The sequence below is a fragment of the Tasmannia lanceolata genome, unplaced genomic scaffold, assembly GCF_043159265.1.
Source record: "Tasmannia lanceolata isolate RefF3 unplaced genomic scaffold, GAP_Taslan_0.1 ptg000002l, whole genome shotgun sequence".
In the NCBI taxonomy this organism is placed as follows: domain Eukaryota; kingdom Viridiplantae; phylum Streptophyta; class Magnoliopsida; order Canellales; family Winteraceae; genus Tasmannia; species Tasmannia lanceolata.
In genome coordinates this window covers 28,363,241-28,384,106 of record NW_027518679.1, presented here as the reverse complement: position 1 = coordinate 28,384,106, position 20,866 = coordinate 28,363,241, and the positions used below count along the sequence as shown (strand labels likewise).

General features: G+C 37.0%; 1 protein-coding gene across 10 annotated transcripts in view; it reads right to left on the bottom strand.

The window, feature by feature from the left end:
• Positions 1 to 20,866, bottom strand: part of LOC143883552 (putative F-box protein At5g55150) — a 33,655-nt gene that overhangs the window by 3,288 nt on the left and 9,501 nt on the right. For 4 of the 10 annotated variants that reach the window (XM_077386895.1, XM_077386935.1, XM_077386908.1 and 1 more), the window contains 2 exons: positions 9,861 to 10,971; positions 5,821 to 6,063 (listed from right to left, as the gene is read on the bottom strand). In XM_077386895.1, the coding sequence (XP_077243010.1) occupies positions 6,045 to 6,063; positions 9,861 to 10,971 (1,130 nt within the window). In that variant the 3' untranslated portion in view covers positions 5,821 to 6,044. Of the gene's footprint in view, positions 1 to 5,820; positions 6,064 to 9,860; positions 10,972 to 20,866 lie in introns of those variants that run through there. The other 6 variants (XM_077386947.1, XM_077386953.1, XM_077386924.1 and 3 more) reach the window with 6 other exon arrangements.

Below are 20,866 nucleotides of genomic sequence, written 5' to 3'. Positions count from 1 at the left end.
GTTTGGATCACCCAAATAATGTGGCCCCCACTGTATTTTAAGCTAGTGTGTAGATAACTTATCTACACATATGTGTAGGAACCGTTCTCTCTCTCTCTCTCTCTCTCTCTCTCTCTCTCTATATATATATATATATATATGAGGAAAGTGTTGGTGAGCTTAAGCTCACCAAACTTATGGTGAGCTTAAGCGTCGAATCACATTGGGGCCTACTTTGTTAGGATGATCCAAAGCATTCATTTGAAAGGCCCTTACATAGATGGGGTGTGTACCAAAAATCAGCTCCATAGGATCATCCTAACCCATCCATTTGTGGAGGTCAAAATGGACAGACATTATTTGTCCTCAAATCTGCCCATTTTTGTCCTCCACAAATGGAGGGGTTAGGATGATCCTATGGAGCTGATTTTTGGTACACACCCTATCTATGATAAGGCCTTGTAAATGAATGGTTTGGATCACTACAGAAAATGTGGGACCCATGTGATTGGGGCGCTTAAGCTCACCATAAGTTTGGTGAGCTTAAGCTCACCAACACTTTCCTCACTTTCCTCTCTCTCTCTCTCTCTCTCTCTCTCTCTCTCTCTCTCTCTCTCTCTCTCTCTCTCTGTGTGTGTATATATATATATATATATATATATATATATATATATATATATATATATATATATATATATATATATATATGCGCATGTGGGTGTTGTACATAGAAGGGCTGAAATACCGCCAGTCAGAGAGTATTATTACATGAAAGCTCTAAACACTCCCTGTAAGCCCAATGGTTCAACGATCACCAGTGTATTGATTAATCCCAAACCCAAATGGATTGACATTTATAATCTAACAATTTGCTTGTCAGTATTGTGGATCAAGTTCAGGTCAATATGAAATTACTCCACAAGCAACTCAAATGGAAAGCCTCATGACAAGCACATCAAGGAGTGTCAAAGAACTGTCGATGATGAATCAGAGAGAGAGAGAGAGGGAGAGAACAACCTTATGAAGATTATAAGTCCAAAGCATTCAAGGCTCACAAGTTGAAGACCCTTAGACCTAGGATGTGTTTTCACATTTTAGAATGTAACTCAACCCTCCATAGGTCTTAGTGGTATTCCAAGCTCAAATAACATCTTAAATAGGCATAACACACCCTAAGGAATCACTAGAGGAACCCTAAAAAGACCGAACAAGTATTTAAAAGAAAGTTGCAAAAATGGTTTGTTCGGACGCCCGAAGTCTGAGGGTTGGGCACCCGAATACAAAGGGTAGAACTTATCCGAGAGGCCCAAATACTCAGAGATGCCCAAAGCTCAGTTCGGGCACCCGGTCGGTGCTCGAGAAAAATCTTGGGGCATCCGAAGACAGTATTTCCAATTTTTTATTTTTGTAATGGCTAGTTCGTCGGGCTTCCGAGTGGCTTCCGAGAGACTTCCAAACTAACCGTTGGAAGTCAAAAGACAGCTAGTTTTTAACTTTCTCTATATAAATGCCTCTCCTTCCCCATTTATTCTACTTCCAACCATTAATTATCACTCAACAAGCCTACAAACAACTTGTGATTCATTAATTTGGCATTAAATACCTCACGAACCCTCTTGAGCCTTGACTTCACCGCTTTATTTTTTGAGAGGATTTGAGCTACGATATTTGTAATCTTTTGAATTTACTGAGAGTGTTATCATTGTATTATTTGCCGACTAAGAGGCACAAGAGAGTCTTTGAACTTTGTAGTCCCTTTCTCAAAGAAGTCAAGGTCAAGGCATTTTAGACAGGTTTCCAACAACAACGAGAGGTTATGAACGACAGCAACCCAAAAAATCATAGAACATGTTTCTGTTCAACCATGTCCTTATCACCATTAAATATAATCTTAATTAAAATGACCATTCAAAAAAAATCTTAACTAAAATGTGAATACAAATACAGATCAAACCATGAAAGAAATAAAGAAAATAAAGCCGAAATTGGAAAAAACACCACAACAAGATTTATGTGACTCGACAGCCTACATCCATAATTACAAAGTTCAAATTCGATAAAATCAACAAGGTGAAATTTTGAATCATTCTGAAAATGGGTTGGTTTATATTATGAAGCATGTCCAAACAAATCACATAACACTATGGTCGCTTCATAAGCCTAGTACTGTACCCCTTACTACAACTCCTACATCGTATCATGGCCATGAACCTTGTCCAAACTGGGCTCTCTTGTCATATCTAGTACCACTCCTTCAAAATGGCGATGGAAAAGCACTTTAGGAGACATGAGATAACGGAGCCGCATGGATAAAAAACAAAACAGAAGGATTCCCAACATGAACGCTTCATTACTGGTGTTTGTATTGTTTTGTGAACCAGAACAGAAAGTTTCGTGTGTTTCATACTGTTAGATGAATTGTAAAATTATACTATAAATATGTGTGTGTGTGTGTGTGTGTGTGTGTGTCACATTTGGGAGAAGAGAGCACACGACACACTCTCTCTCTCTCTATTTCATTCTCCTCCTTTCGTGTTTCTCACCCAACATGGTATCAGAGCCCTGGGGTTTTCGATGCCCTAGGGGCCAACCTTAGAGACTCTCACCACTGCCCAATGCTGCCACACACTCCTCGCTACCAACCCAAAGCCTAACTTCCGCAACCCTCTTTCCCCTTTCCTCCATTGTCGCACCCCCCATATTTCCCATTTCTTCATCCCTCTTTCCCCTTTATTGACGTAGCACTATTCCCATTACCACAAAAAACCCAAAACCCTATATTTATTTACGTAACCCACTTATTGTCGCACTCCCATCCGATTTCTCAATTTCTTTCCTATGACGGACTTACCCCTGTTTTTCGTGGTTCTATGCCTTCGTTAACCTCTGTTAGTTTACCAAAGTCTATTGCAAAAGCTCTTGCCCATCCAGGTTGGCATGCCATCATGGATATGGGAATGGAGGCTCTTCATAATAATCATACTTGTGACTTGGTTTCTTTACCTTCCGGATAGTTGGTTGCAAATGGGTGTTCACCATCAAGTACCTTCCACACGGGAATGTTGAGCGCCTTAATGTGTGTCTTGTTGTGAAAAGATACACTCAGACATTCGGGGTCGACTATACTAAAACCTTCTCTCCATGTGACCAAAATTCCCCCGGTTTGTGTGTTGATATCATTATCTATGAACCGGGGTTGGCCTTTATATCAGTTCGACGATAAGAATGCCTTCCTTTATGGTTATCTTACTTAGGAGGTATACTTGGAGCAACCTCCTAATTATGTTACTCAGGGAGAGATGCACTCCTTAGTTTGCCCTCTTCGCAAGTCTCTTCATGGTCTAAAACAATCTCCTAGAGCATTGGTTGGGGATTCAGAGATGCTGTCTTGCGATTCGGCATGAAGCAGTATGCGGTTGACCACTCAGTGATTAGCCACCAGTTTGGTGCTGGATATGTCTTCTTGATAGCGTATGTGGATGCCAGGGAGGCATACAGAGGGAGTCATACAGAAGTTGGAGATCTTTCTGCAGAGAGAATTTTCCACTAAAGACTTGGGTCTCCTTGCGTCCTTTCTTAGATTTGAGATAGCCTATTCTCGTAGTGGCCTCTCATTGTCGCAAAGGAAATATGTGCTGGATTACTAGAGCCGGGTTCTTTGAGAGTGAAACCTGCCGTTGTACCTATGCACCTGAATGTAAAGCTTCTACCAGATCAAGGACACTTAATAGATGCCCCTGGCAGTTACAGAAGGTTGGTTCAGAAGCTAATCTATCTGACTATCACACGTCCTGACATTTCGTTTGCAGTAGGTGTGGTCATCCAGTTCATGACTTCTCCACGTACCTCCCATTCGGCAGTTGGATTCAGATTGTTAGATACTTGAAAAGTGCTCCAGGGAAAGGCCTGTTATTTAAGAAACATGGTCACGTAAGGTTAGAAGGGTTCACTGACGCAGACTAGGCATGATCTCCAGCAGATAGGAGATCGTCCACTAGAATTTGCACATTTGTTGGAGGAAACCTAGTATCATGGCGAAACAAGAAGCAAGATGTAGTAACTAGATCAAGTGCAGAAGCTTAATACTGAACCATGGCACATACGAGTGGAGAGCTGATTTGGTTGCGCTCTCTTCTATGATAAATAGGTATTCTCCAGCACAGTTATATTGCGACAATAAAGCTGTTGTCAACATCACTACAAATCCATCCTTTCATGAGCGAACCAAACATATCGAAGTAAACTGTCACTTCATTCGTCAGAAGATTCAGAAGGGCAACATATACACAGTGTTTACTCGAACAAGGGATCAACTGGCTAATATGTTTACTAAATCATGGAATCAGGAAAAGTTGGACGGTATTTGTAACAAGCTGGGAATGTATGACATATACATTCGAGCTTAAGAGAAAGTGTTAGATAAAGTATATTATATTGGTTATTGTACTATATATATATATATATATATATATATATATATATATATATATATATCACATTTATGAGACATTTATGAGGGGGATAGCTCACGACTCTCTCTCTCTCTCTCTCTCTCTCTCTCTCTCTCTCTCTCTCTCTCTCTCTCTCTCTCTCTCTCTCTCTCTCTCGTGCGCCCTTCTTTCGTGTCTCACCCAACACATACGAAATGGAATGGAATTGACATCTAAGGTTGGGGTAAAGTGTTCAATAATATCATGGCCTCCGCAAATGCGTGGTAATGGTATACAATATTATCTCAAGTGATCACTCCCAAAATAATAAAAGACACATAGCATAAAGGATAAATCAGTTGATGGCTTTTATTGTGATCAAAATAGATTATAATTTTTAATAATTTGGCACAAAAAATGCATTAGATTCTATCAATTCCTCTTGAAGTGGGAAATCTATCAATTCCTCTCCTAAAACTTATTATCAATCATATGGAATTAATAAAATAGGACAACAATATATCAACTCCATCAACCATCAAAGGGAAAACCACCTCTTAATTCCATCATGGTCCACACGAAAGACTTCCACACCGACGTTTTCCAAAATATTATCAACCATTAAAAACACCAATCTAACTCACATACATAAAAACTATCAACAATATTGTCACTTTCATCATACGCTTGGTCAGTAGGTAATTGCAATGCTCTAAAATACTCATACAAACCCAATCACTAAAAATAAACTTAACGGTGATGAAACTCCTGCACCTACACAAATTCAAAGCCAACCCTCAATCACCACACCCACTTGGTCCAAACACACCTCAATCAAAATATCCTCGTTCAACGTTACCACCATTGCCTCCCTCTCACAATCCGCAATCAAAACATTTACTTCTCAGACCTCTCCTACACAACCTATGCTTAGATAGTTAGATCAACACCGAGAATCCCTCTCATCCAGCTAATCCAATCAACTTCATCTACTGATCTTCGTTTAAAGAAATTCTCCAAATACTATTTTTACCTATAAACTCACCTCCTTGTTGACAAAACACAACATACTTTTCAATTGTTTTTCATATTAAACATGCAATTAATAACATCCAAGTTAAGACACAATCACAAACAAACACATCAATATTCTCTACAGTTTAAACATCTCAACGAAAAATTTTGACACCTACCCACACAAGCATCTACAAAGTCACAGGGGAAATACTCATGTATAATATTTTGTCATAGTGAACACTCTTTAGTCATATATTCTTTTGGTGTAGCTAATAATACAAATCATTCAAAAAATTACTTCTTCAGTCGATATAATAATATTATCAAAAGCAATGTTCAATCTAGTACATCGAATGGGTCAAGGAACTACTACAAGTTAAGAAGATAATAGACATGGGAGAAGGATCAAAGGATTTGAAGTTTAAGATTACGTGTCAAAAGCAAACATTAAGAATGCAACATATAGACAACTCAATTTCCAAAATAAAATAATAACTAATTCAACAAGTCATCAAATCAAACGATCTTTGGCCGTTTGGTATACCCATACATATAATACATGTCATGCATTACCTCAAATCAGGAGAAAATTTGGCACCTCATCAATTCAATTAGCCTTTAGCAATTTGGTACACCGCTACATAGAATAAATACAATGAATAAACTCAAATTAGGAGAAGCCTTTTCACCACCAATTAGATTTATAATAATAAAATACAGCTAATAATTAGAAAAGATTTCCAAAGAAACATGAACTTTTATGCCATACAACCTATTTTAAACCAGAGTTGCCAATGCGGGAAGCGAAAGTGGGAAAACAGCGATATCAAAAAGGGAGAAAGCAGCAAGCGTGAAGGGTTGGGGAAGCATGAAGCGTAAAGGGAAGAGCCAACGGAGCGAACAAAAAGTACATGAAGTGAAAAATTAGTGGAAATATAAAAAATAAAATATTATAAAGAAATCATTTTTTTATGGGTATTATAAAGAAATCATGATAATTATAAATTAGTTTTAATAATATATTTTCTAGGTGTGTAAAATTTAAAAGCAAGTGAATTCAAGTTTCAAAGAAACACAAGCAAATCAAATCAAACCACCATAAAAGAGTCAAAATTACAATCAACATAACGAATTTATAAGCAAATCTAACTCCCGATCATTAATCAAAATATCAAATAACAAAGTTAATGAAAAAAAAAATTAAGGCTAAAATAGACAATTAAAATGATTAAATGATTAATCAATTAAATGAAAAATAGCTAACTAACATCACGAAATCTCTACAGTTACTAGTATATACGTACATACATAGATTATCGTGTAACAGTTAATTGGTATTATAATTTAATCAAAGTATCTAATCATATCAACTTCTTATACTTCTCGTCTTTTCTATTGTCTCCTTCTTCCGCCTCTTCTTATAATTAATAAATGAAGAACAACTTAATCAAGATACAAAAAATCAAAAATTAAAGAAAAATAGAGAAAAGAGAAAAATAAAAAGGAAACTTTATATACATCTTCTTTATCTTCTTGTTATAATTAATCGATTAAGAAATTAACAACCGCAACAAATAAATATCTATGATTTAAATTAAAATGATAGGGTAAAATGAACAAAAAAGAAAAGAAACGGGAGAAAAAATTCTGAAAAAAAAAAAAAAAACATAAGAAATTTTGGGAAACACGCCTCCCACGAATCAAAAACACACTTCCCCAGTTTTTGGGAATCGTCGCATTTCCCGCTTCTGAATAGTGATTCCCACCTTCTATGGTAGTTTCCAATAACCTTGTCTTAAACTTCAAAAATTCGTTGGCGGTGCAAAATAATAACTAATTCAACGTCAACAATTCAATTGGTTCTTGGCAATGTGGTACACCCCTACAAAGAATACATGCCAAGGATTATATCAAATTAGAAGCCTTAACACATCTTATAGATAGTTACTAAATTCAGCAAATAATTGCAAATTTATCTTAAGAACTGTGAACTTTTATGACCCATTTTAAACTTCATAGGCTGGATTAAGTTAAAAAACTCACAATTTTTAAAATTAATGCACATCTAATAATATAGAAGTAAAACGGAATCATGCATGATGGGATTGTGCCACGTGGCAATCCCTATGAATCCGTTTTAATTTTCCAAATCTAGAATATCCGTTTCCTATTCGCTCCTATCAAAGAAAGGATTGGTACAAAGACTCCTAATTTCGTACGTAACAGTTTTTTACATGCAGTTTCCTATTCGCTCCTATCAGAGAAAGGATTGGTACAAAGACTCCTAATTTCATGTAACAGCTTTTTACCTGTCTTTTCCTATTCGCTCCTATCAAAGAAACGATTGGTACAAAGACTCCAAATTTCGTACGTCACAGTTTTTTAGAAATCTCTCTCTCTCTCTCTCTCTCTCTCTCTCTCTCTCTCTCTCTCTCTCTCTCTCTCTCTCATGCCAGCTTCGATACTAGACCAGGTACTTTATTTAAATCTTCTAAAAATTCTTTAATTAAAAGAAAAATCTCAGCCTTTAATATGCCCAATTGTTTAACCATCTTTTTCTCTAATTTTCATTCTTGGTTTTTATGCTTTGTCTGGTTTTTTATGTTTTGTCCGGGTTTAGTCACTCACATTAGAAACCCATGAAACCTGACCCCTTTAGAATAAAACGATGAGATTTAAAATCTGAATGCCTGGTCCCTATAAAATCTAATTTATAGGTCAATGCCTATAAATCAACATTAGAAACCCATGAAACCTGAAACCAATTCCTATCCGTTTTAATTTTTTCTGTGTCCTTTACTGGTTTTTATGTTTTGTTCATGAGTTTCACATTAGAAACCCATGAAACCTAACCCCTATAAAATCTAATCTGATGAGGCCAATGCCCTTAGTTAGAAAATTCATTTCAAATAGGGAATAGTTTGTTGATGTCAAACAACAAATCGTATATATCCGGTTTACAGTAGAGGGACAGTTTTAGTGGTCCAATTGGTGGGACCTTAAAAATTGGGAAGTGATATATTTACTCCCTTTTGTTCATGAGAATTGGAAGATTGTGTATTGGAGCTTATTGAGGTGTCACTAACGAAGGAAACACAAGAGCTGGATGATGGCTTGGGTCATATTGGAGGTGGATGTGGAGTTTGATAATTTACAAAAGTTTAAGAGAGATTCAAAATTAAGATTGAGATCCAGAGGAAACAAATTTAATGTTGTAGGGCTGATTACAAAATCAATGATTTTCATATAAAATGTGCTAGGGGTGGTTACAACTTCAATGGAAAAGGCCTATCCAAAGTTCAAACAATGTAAAAGGCGTATTCTGGGAACAAGGATTTCTCTGAAAACTAATTCAACACATCCAAACAACCTCTTTGTGTATTTTCTTACATTTGAGAGCCAAGCACTCATGTATAAGTTCGGGCCAAATTCACATAAAACATGATATATGTCACAAATTGCAAGATTCACAAATAATGAACTAATAATTTTTATTCATAGATAACAATCCACATCAAAAAAATAAAAATAATAAATTACAGAACAGTAATGTTTTATTGCAGTAAAAGTTTGTAAGAAACCAACATATGATGGCACAAAAACAATAATGTGTGGAACATGTAAATCAGACAACCCCAAATGGAAAGAGGATGGTAGTCTTTAATTGTAAGTATCATAATTATAATCGTGTCTGAGTATCTACCCGCTCTCTCTCTCTCTCTCTCTCTCTCTCTCTCTCTCTCTCTCTCTCTCTCTCTCTCTCTCTCTCTCCCTAATTGTTTCTCTTTATATAATATATATATAAGCAAGACTGATTGAGAGAGACTCGAGAAGAAACGGGTGGAGTGGCATATTAAAAGACTAATATAATGGCATTTACGCCATTACCGGAGAATCTTTCTTTCTCTTTTAGATTATACAGAAGAAGTTAACTGTGTTTGGTATGATATTGAGATTTATCACTGGGCGGTTGCCACGAATATCGGCACCATTGTAGCGGGCTTACGTGGAACCAATCTAATTTATTTGTTTCCCCGTGAATCGAACACGTCTCCAACTAGTTTCTGATTATTTGCAAATAATTCATCAATTTCCCATGTATATTCATAAAGCTGATAAGAAATATAAAAAGTATTTCAATAGTAGTAAAAATTGTATCAACAAATCCATTGTGTGTTTGCCTCTATCTTATTTAGAAAAAAACAAAATGAGTATACTAACAATTTTTTAGGTAAGTAAACATATATTTGCATAACCAGATTAGCCCATAATTCAAATTTGTAATTATGGATACATCTGGTAAAAGTAACCAGAACTTGTTTATAATTTCAAACAAGCAATGTGGCAGCATTTCTCAACACATTAAGACTTGGGAAAGAATCATTAGGAAAAATAAAAAGGAAACCAGTGATAATAAAAATGATTACTACCTACCACAAATTTGGATGGAGCCAGATGAGCTTTGTAATCCAAGATGGAGAGTTGGGATAACATGGTTTTATACTCTCATTCTCCAAGTCGTATACGCCATTATCAATGCCCTCATTGTTCACATCACTGTCATCGGTAAAGTAGATGCAGTTCCTCTTCAACTGGGGAAAATCAAGAGCTGACAGAGAGAGGGATGAATTCAAGCCCAAGAACAACACCTGGTCACCTAAGCTTTCAAGCTCGATCCACTTTCCTGTGTTTTGGTCCAATTTAGAAACTTCGAAATAAGATGTCCTCATAGTCCATCCCAAATTTCTTGGATCAAAATCACCATCCAGACATTTAGATGACCCCAAAATAAGGTATCTCACATACATGGGATGCATCTCATAGTATCTGCAAACGTTCAACAACTCCCCAGATGATTCCACTAGATACCTCCTCCCAGAACGTTTTCCATCCGACTCTGAAATACGTTTTCCATCCGACTTTGAAATTTTTGTTAACTTGGGCAAACCATTGGAAGAAAAGTCACAAGCTACGAGATTACCAGAATCAATGATGCAATAGAATTTACCCTTGTGGTATATGACATCTTCATAGCTACCCCATTGCCTATTTAATGTAGTCCATCCCTCATCCCCTGGTTTATAGAAGGAAAATAGCCGATGATAAGTGACGATGGAGACAACAATGTAGTATGGTGTTGAAATAGGATCTGCCGATAAAACAGTCTTGCGCATATACCACCTGTAGCTCCCTCGTTTTTTATGCCGAAGAATAGGATGTTGGGGGTGCGTGAATTTATCAAGTGAGGGAAGCTGGATGTGGATTTTTGATAAGGGATTTAAAAGATGAACATTGGAGTTGTCATCTACTGTCACCAACCATCCCTTGGAAGATCCGCAACACCATTTCCCGTGAAATTCCGGTATTTGAATATCATAAAGCTTGTTTTCAGAGAGACAGAAGAACTTACGGGATTCACTACGCTCTTCATTAGGGAGCATCAGCAATGGAGGTCGATGCTGAGAGACCGACCGGTGGAGAAGTTCGGATTGCTCGCCCAAGTCACTGCTATTGTGTATCTTCTTGGTGTTGATTGCATTGGAAGCTGAGAAAAGAGAAACAACATAATGATAAACAAATTGAGCATATAAAAAACAAATGTAAATGCATAATGGAGATTTAGAGGTTCATTGAATAGTCCCTAAAAATTATTTGCATAAAAACATATTTGCATATAATCATATGATTCAAATAAGAGATATAATAGTTTTAGTTATGTTCCCAAATTATGTTTAATTACTTCCAAATAGGCCTTAATGTCCAATTGAAAAATAATCTTACTTTGAAATAAATTTAATATCGATGATATCCAGTGAGGCTCTTAGTCTCATAATTTAATTGTAATTGTTAATCATACAATAAAAATGAGTGATTAGCAATAATAAAGAGATAACAAAACTTACATTAGAGGATTACAATCAAATTTTCAAAAAAAAAAAACTATAGGATTACAATCACATTTACATTAGGAGATTAAGAAGACTTATCTTATTTAATTTTATTTGCCAATGGGACAGTAAGGCCTCTTTGGCCATTAACTATATTGTTAAAGTATAAAAGATAAATAACGCCTTTCTCCAACAGTTTAAGCTATTGGAGAAATTGGTAAGTTAACATGGTATTAGAGCCAAAGGTCTCGAGTCCAAACCTCCCGGATAGCAAAAATCCACATGCGATGGTCGGCCCAAAGTGGGGACCACATGTGCCACGTGTTTGCTAAGTGGGCCACACGTGCGAGGAAGTGTTAAAGTATAAAAGATAAATAACGTCTTTCTCCAACAGCTTAAGCTTTTGGAGAAGTTGGTAAGTCAACATATATCATTTAACGGCATATATTAGAAACTCTATGAGCAAATAATCATATTTAACTTCAACATCATTTGCATACACACATATAGGATTGATTAGATAAAACCCGGCTACATATTATTGTGATGTGACCTATTTTTTAAAAATAATATATATGGATAGGGTATTAGTTTTGAAAGAATGACAAGAAACTACTAATCCGTTTATCCAATCACCTAATTTCTCTCATCTTCCTCAACAAAGGTTCCTACCAACTTTATCTCTCTCTCTCTCTCTCTCTCTCTCATTGTTTCTTCTTCTGAAAATATCACCATTGATTTCCACAACCTAATGTTTATTTTCTTGCCAATGGGTTGTTCAAATATGCTTTATTTTTGTACTAATACGGAGGAACACGTGGAACCAATGAAGGAATCTAGAGTTTTGGTTGTTGTTACAAAGAGAGAGGAACCGTTTACGAGGTTACATTGATTTCTAGGTTTCGACCGAAATAATTTAGTATAAACACTAACAGCAGTTGTTTCAGTAAGTATGTCAATTAGGGTAAGTGTCTCGGTGATGATGTAAAGGGAAAAAATTCAGTCATGTCAGTTTTGGTGGAAATTTAAATCCATGATGAAGATGCCAATTTTTGTTCTGTCGTGAAAGAAACGGTGATTGAGTAGCATTTTGTTTATCACTTTCGGGATGGGTTTCCTTTTAAGGGAGTTCATTTGTGCATGCGGGACTGTTTCTTACGAGAGAAAAGATATTTTAGAACAAAATGCAAGGTTCACTTTGGCCGTGACAAGAGCATCGCCTTAATAGCAGCAAATTTCTTATGGCATAGGCTCAACGAGCTGTGTTGAATAATGCATCGTCTCTTTGGCTGTGACAAGAGCATCGCCTTAATAGCCTCAAATTTCTATTGGCATAGACTCACGAGCTGTGTTCAATAGTGCCCATGTTGCCCAAAATCGAATTACAAAACCATGTTTATATACTCCTCTTCCTGCCCCTACGGCCCCTTGGGTTGACATTAGCATGGATTTTGTATTAGGCCACCCATGGACTCAAAGAAGAGTGGATTACATTATGGTAGTGGCCTATAGGTTAACCAATATGATGCATGTTTTGGGTTATAAATGCAGGTTTATATTCACCTCTTCCCATCCCTACTGCCTCTTAGGTGGACAGAAGCATGGATTTCATATTAGGCCTCTCATGGACTTAAGAAGAGAGGAATACATTATGGTTGCAGTTTAAATGTTCATCAAGATGACGCACTTTGTTGTGTGATGGAAGACAGGGGATGCATTGAATGTAGCTAACCATTATTTTAAAGTAGTTCAACTTCATGAAATATTGAAATCGGTCTCTTCAAAAAAGGATTTTGAAGTGATTGATGGACGCATCGACTTGGCCAACGTTTTTCTAAATATCTAGACTTCATGAAATATTTGAATTGATCACTTTAGATAGGGACTCCAAGTTATTTAGCCATTTCTGGAGTTGAAACTTGATGAGCTAGAAGTTATGTTTCAGTGCCACCAACCATCCACAAACTGACTAACAAATGGGGATGGTGAACTGCCATTTGGGAATTATTTTATGGTGCATAGTTGGAAATAACTTAAGCATAGGGACATGGTGTTACATCAAGCAGAGTTTTCTTACAATCGGTCCCAAAACAGTACAATGCAGTGTACCTCGTTCAAGGCGGTGTATAATCTAAATCCTGACAATATAAATTACATGAAGAGGCAAAAGAGATGGTAAAACATATCAAACTTACTGATAAGAAAATATGCCTGTAATTTGAAGAGACTAATGGAGAGTACAAGGCTGCTTCTAATGTTGATTTTCAATGTCAGAGACCTCGTGTAGGCAGTTCTATAAAAAGAAATGCTTCCCCTTGCACGTGAGGAAAGTTAAGAGTCCCATTTGAGCGCATAGGACGTCTACAACATTAAGCGCCTTGCTGCCACAAGAGACGCTTCAAAGGATAAAGGTTCAAACTTGAGGTTGAGTTTCTTTCAGGTGGGACAAGCTGAGTTTCCTTCAGGTGGGACAAACTGACATTCTAGTGATTCCGTGTGCCTACATGACATTGTTGGAACACCCAAAGAGCAACGTAAACATTACAGTTTGGGCTTTGGGGAAAGTATCCATAGGGTGTCTTAGAAATTGGTCAACTTTACGTGTGGCCTCATGTTTGAGTCTAGTTAGCTTCATTATTTCATTCGCATTACTGATCACAGTACTATTCACGTACTGTTCACATTACTAGTCATATTTTGGGGGCAATGGTACTTTATTTAGATTTTTTAGAATTGAATCGAAGCAATGTTATCGGCATCTCCATCCCATCCTCCAACCCGCGATCCGGTCGCCAAGCCAGAACATGGGTCGTTTGCGACTCGGATCGCCAAAAATGGCGACCCGGGCGACCCGTGGGAAAGGGAAAGACACATAGAGAGGGATCACTTCGGTGGATTAGGAAAAGAGAGTTGCACAGTAGTTTATTAGTTTGTTCATGTTTTTATTTCAGAATTGGGTAGTTATTTTCGATTTGCTTTCATTTAAGATTGAGAATGCAATATATGTTGGTAGTACTTAATTTAGTGATATTTGGAGATCTTCAAATTGTATATATTATGTAACGACCACACCTTTAATTCCCTCATTATAGTTATACCATGAGAAACCTAAGACTATGAGATCATAATCCAAGGGTCGAGATCATCGATCTACGCCAAATCGATCCTTGATCTTGAATTAAATCTTTAGATTTTCCTTAATCATCTTAGATCAAATGATCAAAAGTAATCGAAGGCTATTGTTTAATTTAACAAATACACTTAATAAGGAGGAGAAGTTACAAAACTTTCTTTGGAATTTATTTTCTTGGAAGATAATTGTCCTGGTGGAAAGTAAGTCATTAAGAGGAAAATTCCACGCATTCCCTCTTCTGGAAAGGTGTGCGCCTTTGTTGTAAATTCCGTTTCGTTTCGTCCGGAATGGACGAAACGAACCGGTTTCGTTCCAATTCCAGAACGAAACTCCAAAATTTTCGTTCCGGTGGAAATTTCGTTCCATTCCGGCCATTCCGGACGAAATTTTCCGAAATCCGGAATTTCGTCCGGAATGGACGAAATTCTCCATTCCGGCCGGAATCGTGCATAACGGCTAGTTTGACTAGATTTTGCAGATTTTACAACAATGCCCCTGGAACGGCTCTTTTTGGTTTTTGACTATTTTAACATCAAAATGTGACCGTTTATAGCTGTTGGGAACGGAATTTTAGTCATTTTTAAATGCACAATCAATTAAAAACTCTATAAATAGCCTTTTCCCTACCTTCTTATCCTCCACCTTCACATAAGTGATTCTCCTTCTTTCTCTACTTTCACTTACATTATCTATTCTACTAAATTTCCTACAAGTCTACCCTCTTCTTCAACTCAATCCAAGTCTATTTTGGAGCAAAGGGAAGGCATACATTCAACTTACCACTACAAGAAGTCAAGAACTATTTCCAAAGGCTTATTTCAAGTGAGTGAAGGCTAATTTTTTCTTCTTCTCTTCAACTCAAGTTCAACCTCAAGGTTCTCTTTATTTCTTTCCCTTTCCTTTCTTTTATTTCTTACTTCATTTGTCCCCTTCTACTTCATTTTTTTGTAATTTGTTTCAATTTTCTTTCTTCTAATTCATTTTTCCCCTTCTTCTACTTCATTTCAGAATGAGTGGGTCGGGCTCGGGACCTTCTGCAGGAGCATCCTCTATTGGTTCGGCACCCGCTAGATCGGATGACCCGGCATGGGCTCACGGTATATTGGTTTCGGGTCAAAAAAATAAAATAACTTGCATATTCTGTGGCAAAGTCATATCGGATGGAGGTATAACCCGCTTGAAAGAACATTTAGCGGCTGTTCCTGGTGAAGTAGCATCATGCAAAAAAGTGACTGAAGATGTAAAATATCGAATGAAGCAACTTTTAGATGCAAAGAGAAAAGAAAGGGTTAGGATGAGCCTATCCAGAGCAGAGGTTAGAGGTTTTTATGGCACACCAGACGAAGAAGAAGAGCAGGATGAAGAAGACATTGGCACACAATTGCCTCAACGAAGAGGTAAGGAAGTTCTTGTAGAACCGAGTGGTACAAAAAGGAAGAAGAAGGGAATCACAGGAGGGATCAGGAATTTCTTTGCACCACGAACAACCCCTGGAGCCCAGCCAAGCATTAAAAGTGCTTTGGCTACCAAAGAAACAATGGATAGAGCAGACATGGCGGTTGGCATGCTTTGCTACGATGCCAATCTCCCTTTCAACATTGCCAATTCACCTTTCTGGCAACCTATGTTTGATGCTGTGAATGTCGTAGGTTCGAGTTATAAGGAACCTACTTATCATGCTTTAAGGGGTTCCATTTTGAAGAATACAGTGGATGAAGTAAACAACTACTTGGAGGAGATTAAGATGTCATGGAGATACACTGGCTGTAGCATTATGGCAGATGGATGGACAGACACCAAACAACATTCCCTAATCAACTTTTTGGTGTACTGCCCTAAAGGAGTCATATTCCTTAAATCCGTTGATGCATCTGGCATAGTGAAGAATGCCAATGAATTATACAATATCTTTGAAAAGATTGTCGGAGAGGTGAATCCGGAATATGTGGCGCAATTTGTAACTGGCAGTGAGCCAAGTTACAAAGCTGCTGGGAAAAGACTAGAAGTCGCGTTTGGTACATTCTTCTGGACTCCGTGCGCAGCTCATTGCTTAGATCTCATCTTGGAGCATCTGTGCAAACCGACTGTATTTCCTCACATAGCAACCACAATTGAGAGGGCTCGGACGATTACAAAGTTCATCTACAACCATGGAAGCCTCTTGAATTTGATGAGGAAGAAGTTCACAGGTTGGAAGGAGTTGTGCCGCCCTGCTGCAACCAGATTTGCTACAAATTTCATTAGCATACAAAGTCTGGTGTTGAATCGGAAAGCACTTCAGCAGATGTTTGTGTCTGATGAGTATAGTACTAGTAGGTTTGTCTAACACCCACTGAGTGAAGGGGTAGTTAGTACTGTGTTGGATAAATCTTTTTGGGACCAATGCAAGTACATTCTAAACATCAGCGAGCCTTTAGTGAGAGTGCTGCGTTTGGTAGATCGGCAGGACAAACCGGAGATGGGTTACCTATATGAGGCCATGGATAAGGCCAAAGAGAACATCAAGGAGAGATTGAAGAGAAAATCAGATTACATGCCCATCTGGAGGATCATCGACCAAAGATGGGATAGGCAACTCCACAGTCCCCTCCATGTAGCAGGATATTTTCTTAACCCTGCTCTCTTTTTCACTCCTACCTTCTCTAGGCATAGTGAAGTAACCAGAGGCTTGTTGGCATGCATCACTCGACTGGTACCTGATAAAGCTACACAAGACCTCATCACCAATCAGATTGAGGATTATCGAGAAGCTAAAGGTATATTTGGAATGAAGCTTGCAATCCGCAACCGAACAAAGTTGGGACCAGGTATATTTGAGTTGTTTGTTTAATTAAGTATAATTCATTTTAACTTTCAGTTTCTCAACAAATAATGCTTTACTATTTGTTACTTTACAGTTGCATGGTGGAATCAATTCGGAGGTGACGTGGAAGAATTACAGACATTTGCGATCAGAATCTTCAGTCAGACCTGCAGTGCGACTGGGTGTGAAAGGAATTGGAGCACCTTCGAACACATTCACTCCACAAAGAGTAATAGGTTGGAGCACCAGAGATTAGATGACTTGGTGTTTGTCCATTACAATCTTAAGTTTCGAGAAAGGTATACAACGTAATATAATGTTCTCAACTCTCACCTCATCACTTTAAGCTTTTAAGTTTAACCTTTGACATTAGACTTAATGTTTTCCTTTTCAGGGACTTGTTGAGAAAATCATCTACCACTAGTGACCCTTTGAGCATAGACCATCTGGATGTCATGATGGATTAGGTTGCAGAAGAAGATGTCATATTCACGCCGGAAAACATTGGGTGGGAAAATCTTGAACCACCTACTGCTGTGGTTGGGGCCGGGGACGACGACGACGACTTTCTCATGCCTCTTGAAGGAGATGTCCCTACTGGTGGTCCAGGTGGTGATGACGGCGGCGACGACGACGACGACGACGAAGAAGACATTGAGTATGATCATCCGGGTTATGATGACTGAGAGTTGTTGCTACTAGCTATTGTCTATGTTTCACTTTCATGTATATCTTTTTTTTTTATGTTTTTCTATGTATCAAACTATCAGTTGGACTTGTGCAAGACTTTATGTGTTCAAGTAATGAATATGCCTTTTGTGACACATATTTTGGACTATTTATTAGTTTTTCATCTTTTTCTATTGATTTTTTTATTTTTTTGGATTTTTCTCATATTTTTTAATATATTTTTTGTGTGAACGAAAAGTTTCGACCGAAATGCACCGAAATGACCGAAATCCCACCGAAATTTCGTTTCGGTGGCCAAAACGAAATGGCGACCGAAACGGAGTTTACAACTATGGTGTGCGCAGACTCCTATATGGAGTGTGGGCCCACATATAACTCTTTCAAAACAAAGGAAACGGAAAGCTTAAAGATTTGGTAAACGCTTATTTAAAAGATATGATTTAAGATTACCTAAATATACCTAAATATTATAAGAAACACTCATAATAAATAAAATAAATTAGGAAAGAGATAAAATAGGAGATATTTGAGCTCTTTTTGGGAAGGCAAGATCTACACTATTGGGAAAAAACATGCGCACAACTCGAAAGTTCAAGTTGCGCGCATCTTTTGTGTGGGCCCACTTATTAGTTGTGAAATTTAAAATATCCACTTAAATAGCTAACCTACTGATTTGATAAGATCAAAGAGACTTCAATTTTTGGTTACTTGCCATCCTCCTTTGATTTACTTTGAATATCTTATACAAAAATAATAAGGGATTTGCTAAGGTCCATCGCAAATTGCTTTTCGCGGCTGGTCTGTTGCGCACATCGGACCAGCCATCTTTTGAATGGAGACAAAAGCTGTTGTCTTCATTAACGAGGTGGTTGGTCTGATGTGCGACAGATCAGCCGAGAAAACCTTTTGCGATAGACGCTCGCAATTCCCAAAAAAAAATAATAATAATAATAATAATGTTTTCCTCTCCCCCACTCACGCCCAAAACAAGAGAGAGAGAGAGAGAGGGGGGGGGGGGGAGAAGTAGTGGCTGGTTGTTTTGGCTTGTGTGAACCATTGGAGAGGAGACTCAACATTTGTCGATTCCCTTCATCATCCAAGTACACCGACCCTTCTATTAGAGGTTTAATTCGAGTTGGGGGTCCATACTCATGTTCTTGCGGATCTAAATAAATCATATTATTTATTTAAAAAATCGTGGATTTCTGTTTTTTCTAATCGGATTTACAGTTGGTTTATTCAATAAAAATCGTGGGTTTCATTTATAATAATAAACACTCAGATCGACAAATTGAGTTTCTAGTTAATAAGAATCTTAGTGTCTATCCGCATAAGTTAATACATATATTAACAGTGAATTTTCGTTAATAAAAATCATAGATCTTGGTTGGAATAATTAGTACTACAGATATCAGTTAATATATGGATTAGTAAAATCAGGAACTTTAATTTTAACTAAAATCAATAATGGCCCTTTGGATTAATAAAAATCGTGAATAACATTACTTAACAGCAAGTTTATGAAAAAAATTAATTAGAGTTTATTTTTTATTTATAATTATAAAATAATAGTTTTATTATATGGTAGACTTTTAGTAAAAAAATCATGAAATTCTTTTCTTAAATAAAAATCCTAGACCTTGTTGATTTTATTAGTCATCTTATGTTAAGCTATATAAAGTGATTTTCTTTTATCTGTAAACACGATTTTATCAGTAGCTGGTAGTCTCGTACCCAACTACATAAAGTTCGATTCTCATTAGTGATGCATGAAGCCTCCTTGAAAGGACTTTTGTGTATTTCCCAATTTCATTCGCATGGGAATAACCTTTATGTAATGTTTTTTTTTTTTTTTAATTTTCAATCTAAACGCTGTTTGCGCTAACAATAGATAATAATTCTTAGGTATTTAAACTGGACTTCTTGTATATCTCATTATCTTACTAACTCCCTATACGTGAGTATTCAAAATGGGCTCTCATTTATTTTCTTAACTTAACATTCTATGTACTTAAGTATTTAAGATGGGTCTTTGTACCTAAATATTTAAAATAAAATTCTGGTCTATTTCCCTATCAGTTCTATGTACCAAAGTGTCTAAAATATAATTTGTGCCTATTTTCCCATCCTATCGGTTCCACTCACAAAAGCATGTGAAATGAATTTACTGTATAACTCCTTATCAGCCCGCATATAAGAAATTAAAATGGAGTCCTTGTCTGTCCCTTTTCATAACAAGTTATATGTACTGGTGGATCAAATAGTTTCCAAATAAATTCTATATTGGGTGTATCAAATGATTTTGTGTATGCCCCAATAATTTTACCAGTTGTATTCATTAAGATAGATTGAATGACTTCCTTACAAATTCCATATAAATGGTTTCGTACATATTATGTTATTCCATCAGTACAAGTTTCCAAAGAGAGTCTCACGTATATGCCATCTCCTCGGTACTAAAGACCCAAATAGATTTTATGTGAAAATCCCCTTAAACAATACAATCTAGCTATTAGTATATGAGAAACTTAGTGTTGTGGCCTCATTTTCAGGTTGGTCTTTCTCCCACCCTTGCGTAGAGACCCTTCAGTTCCTCACCACTCAGGTATGATAAAGGCAGGTGATTGCTACACCTTATCAGTATGGGTATTGATGCGGGTGCTTAAGAGGGAAGAAGAAGAAATTTAGAACTCAAGAACACAACAAGAGAAGAAGAAACCAATGGGAGAAATGCTCAACCCAATTGATATTCAATAAATTACATAAGTTAATCTCAATCCTAAATCCCCTCTAAACATGGTTTCTAACCCCTTCAATAAAAGAAAACCAAAGAAAAATTTGTTCAACTTTCTCCACAAGCTAGCTTAGGGACTAACATAACATTAATTGTATTGGAACTCACTAACTATGACTGGTTTGGGAACCC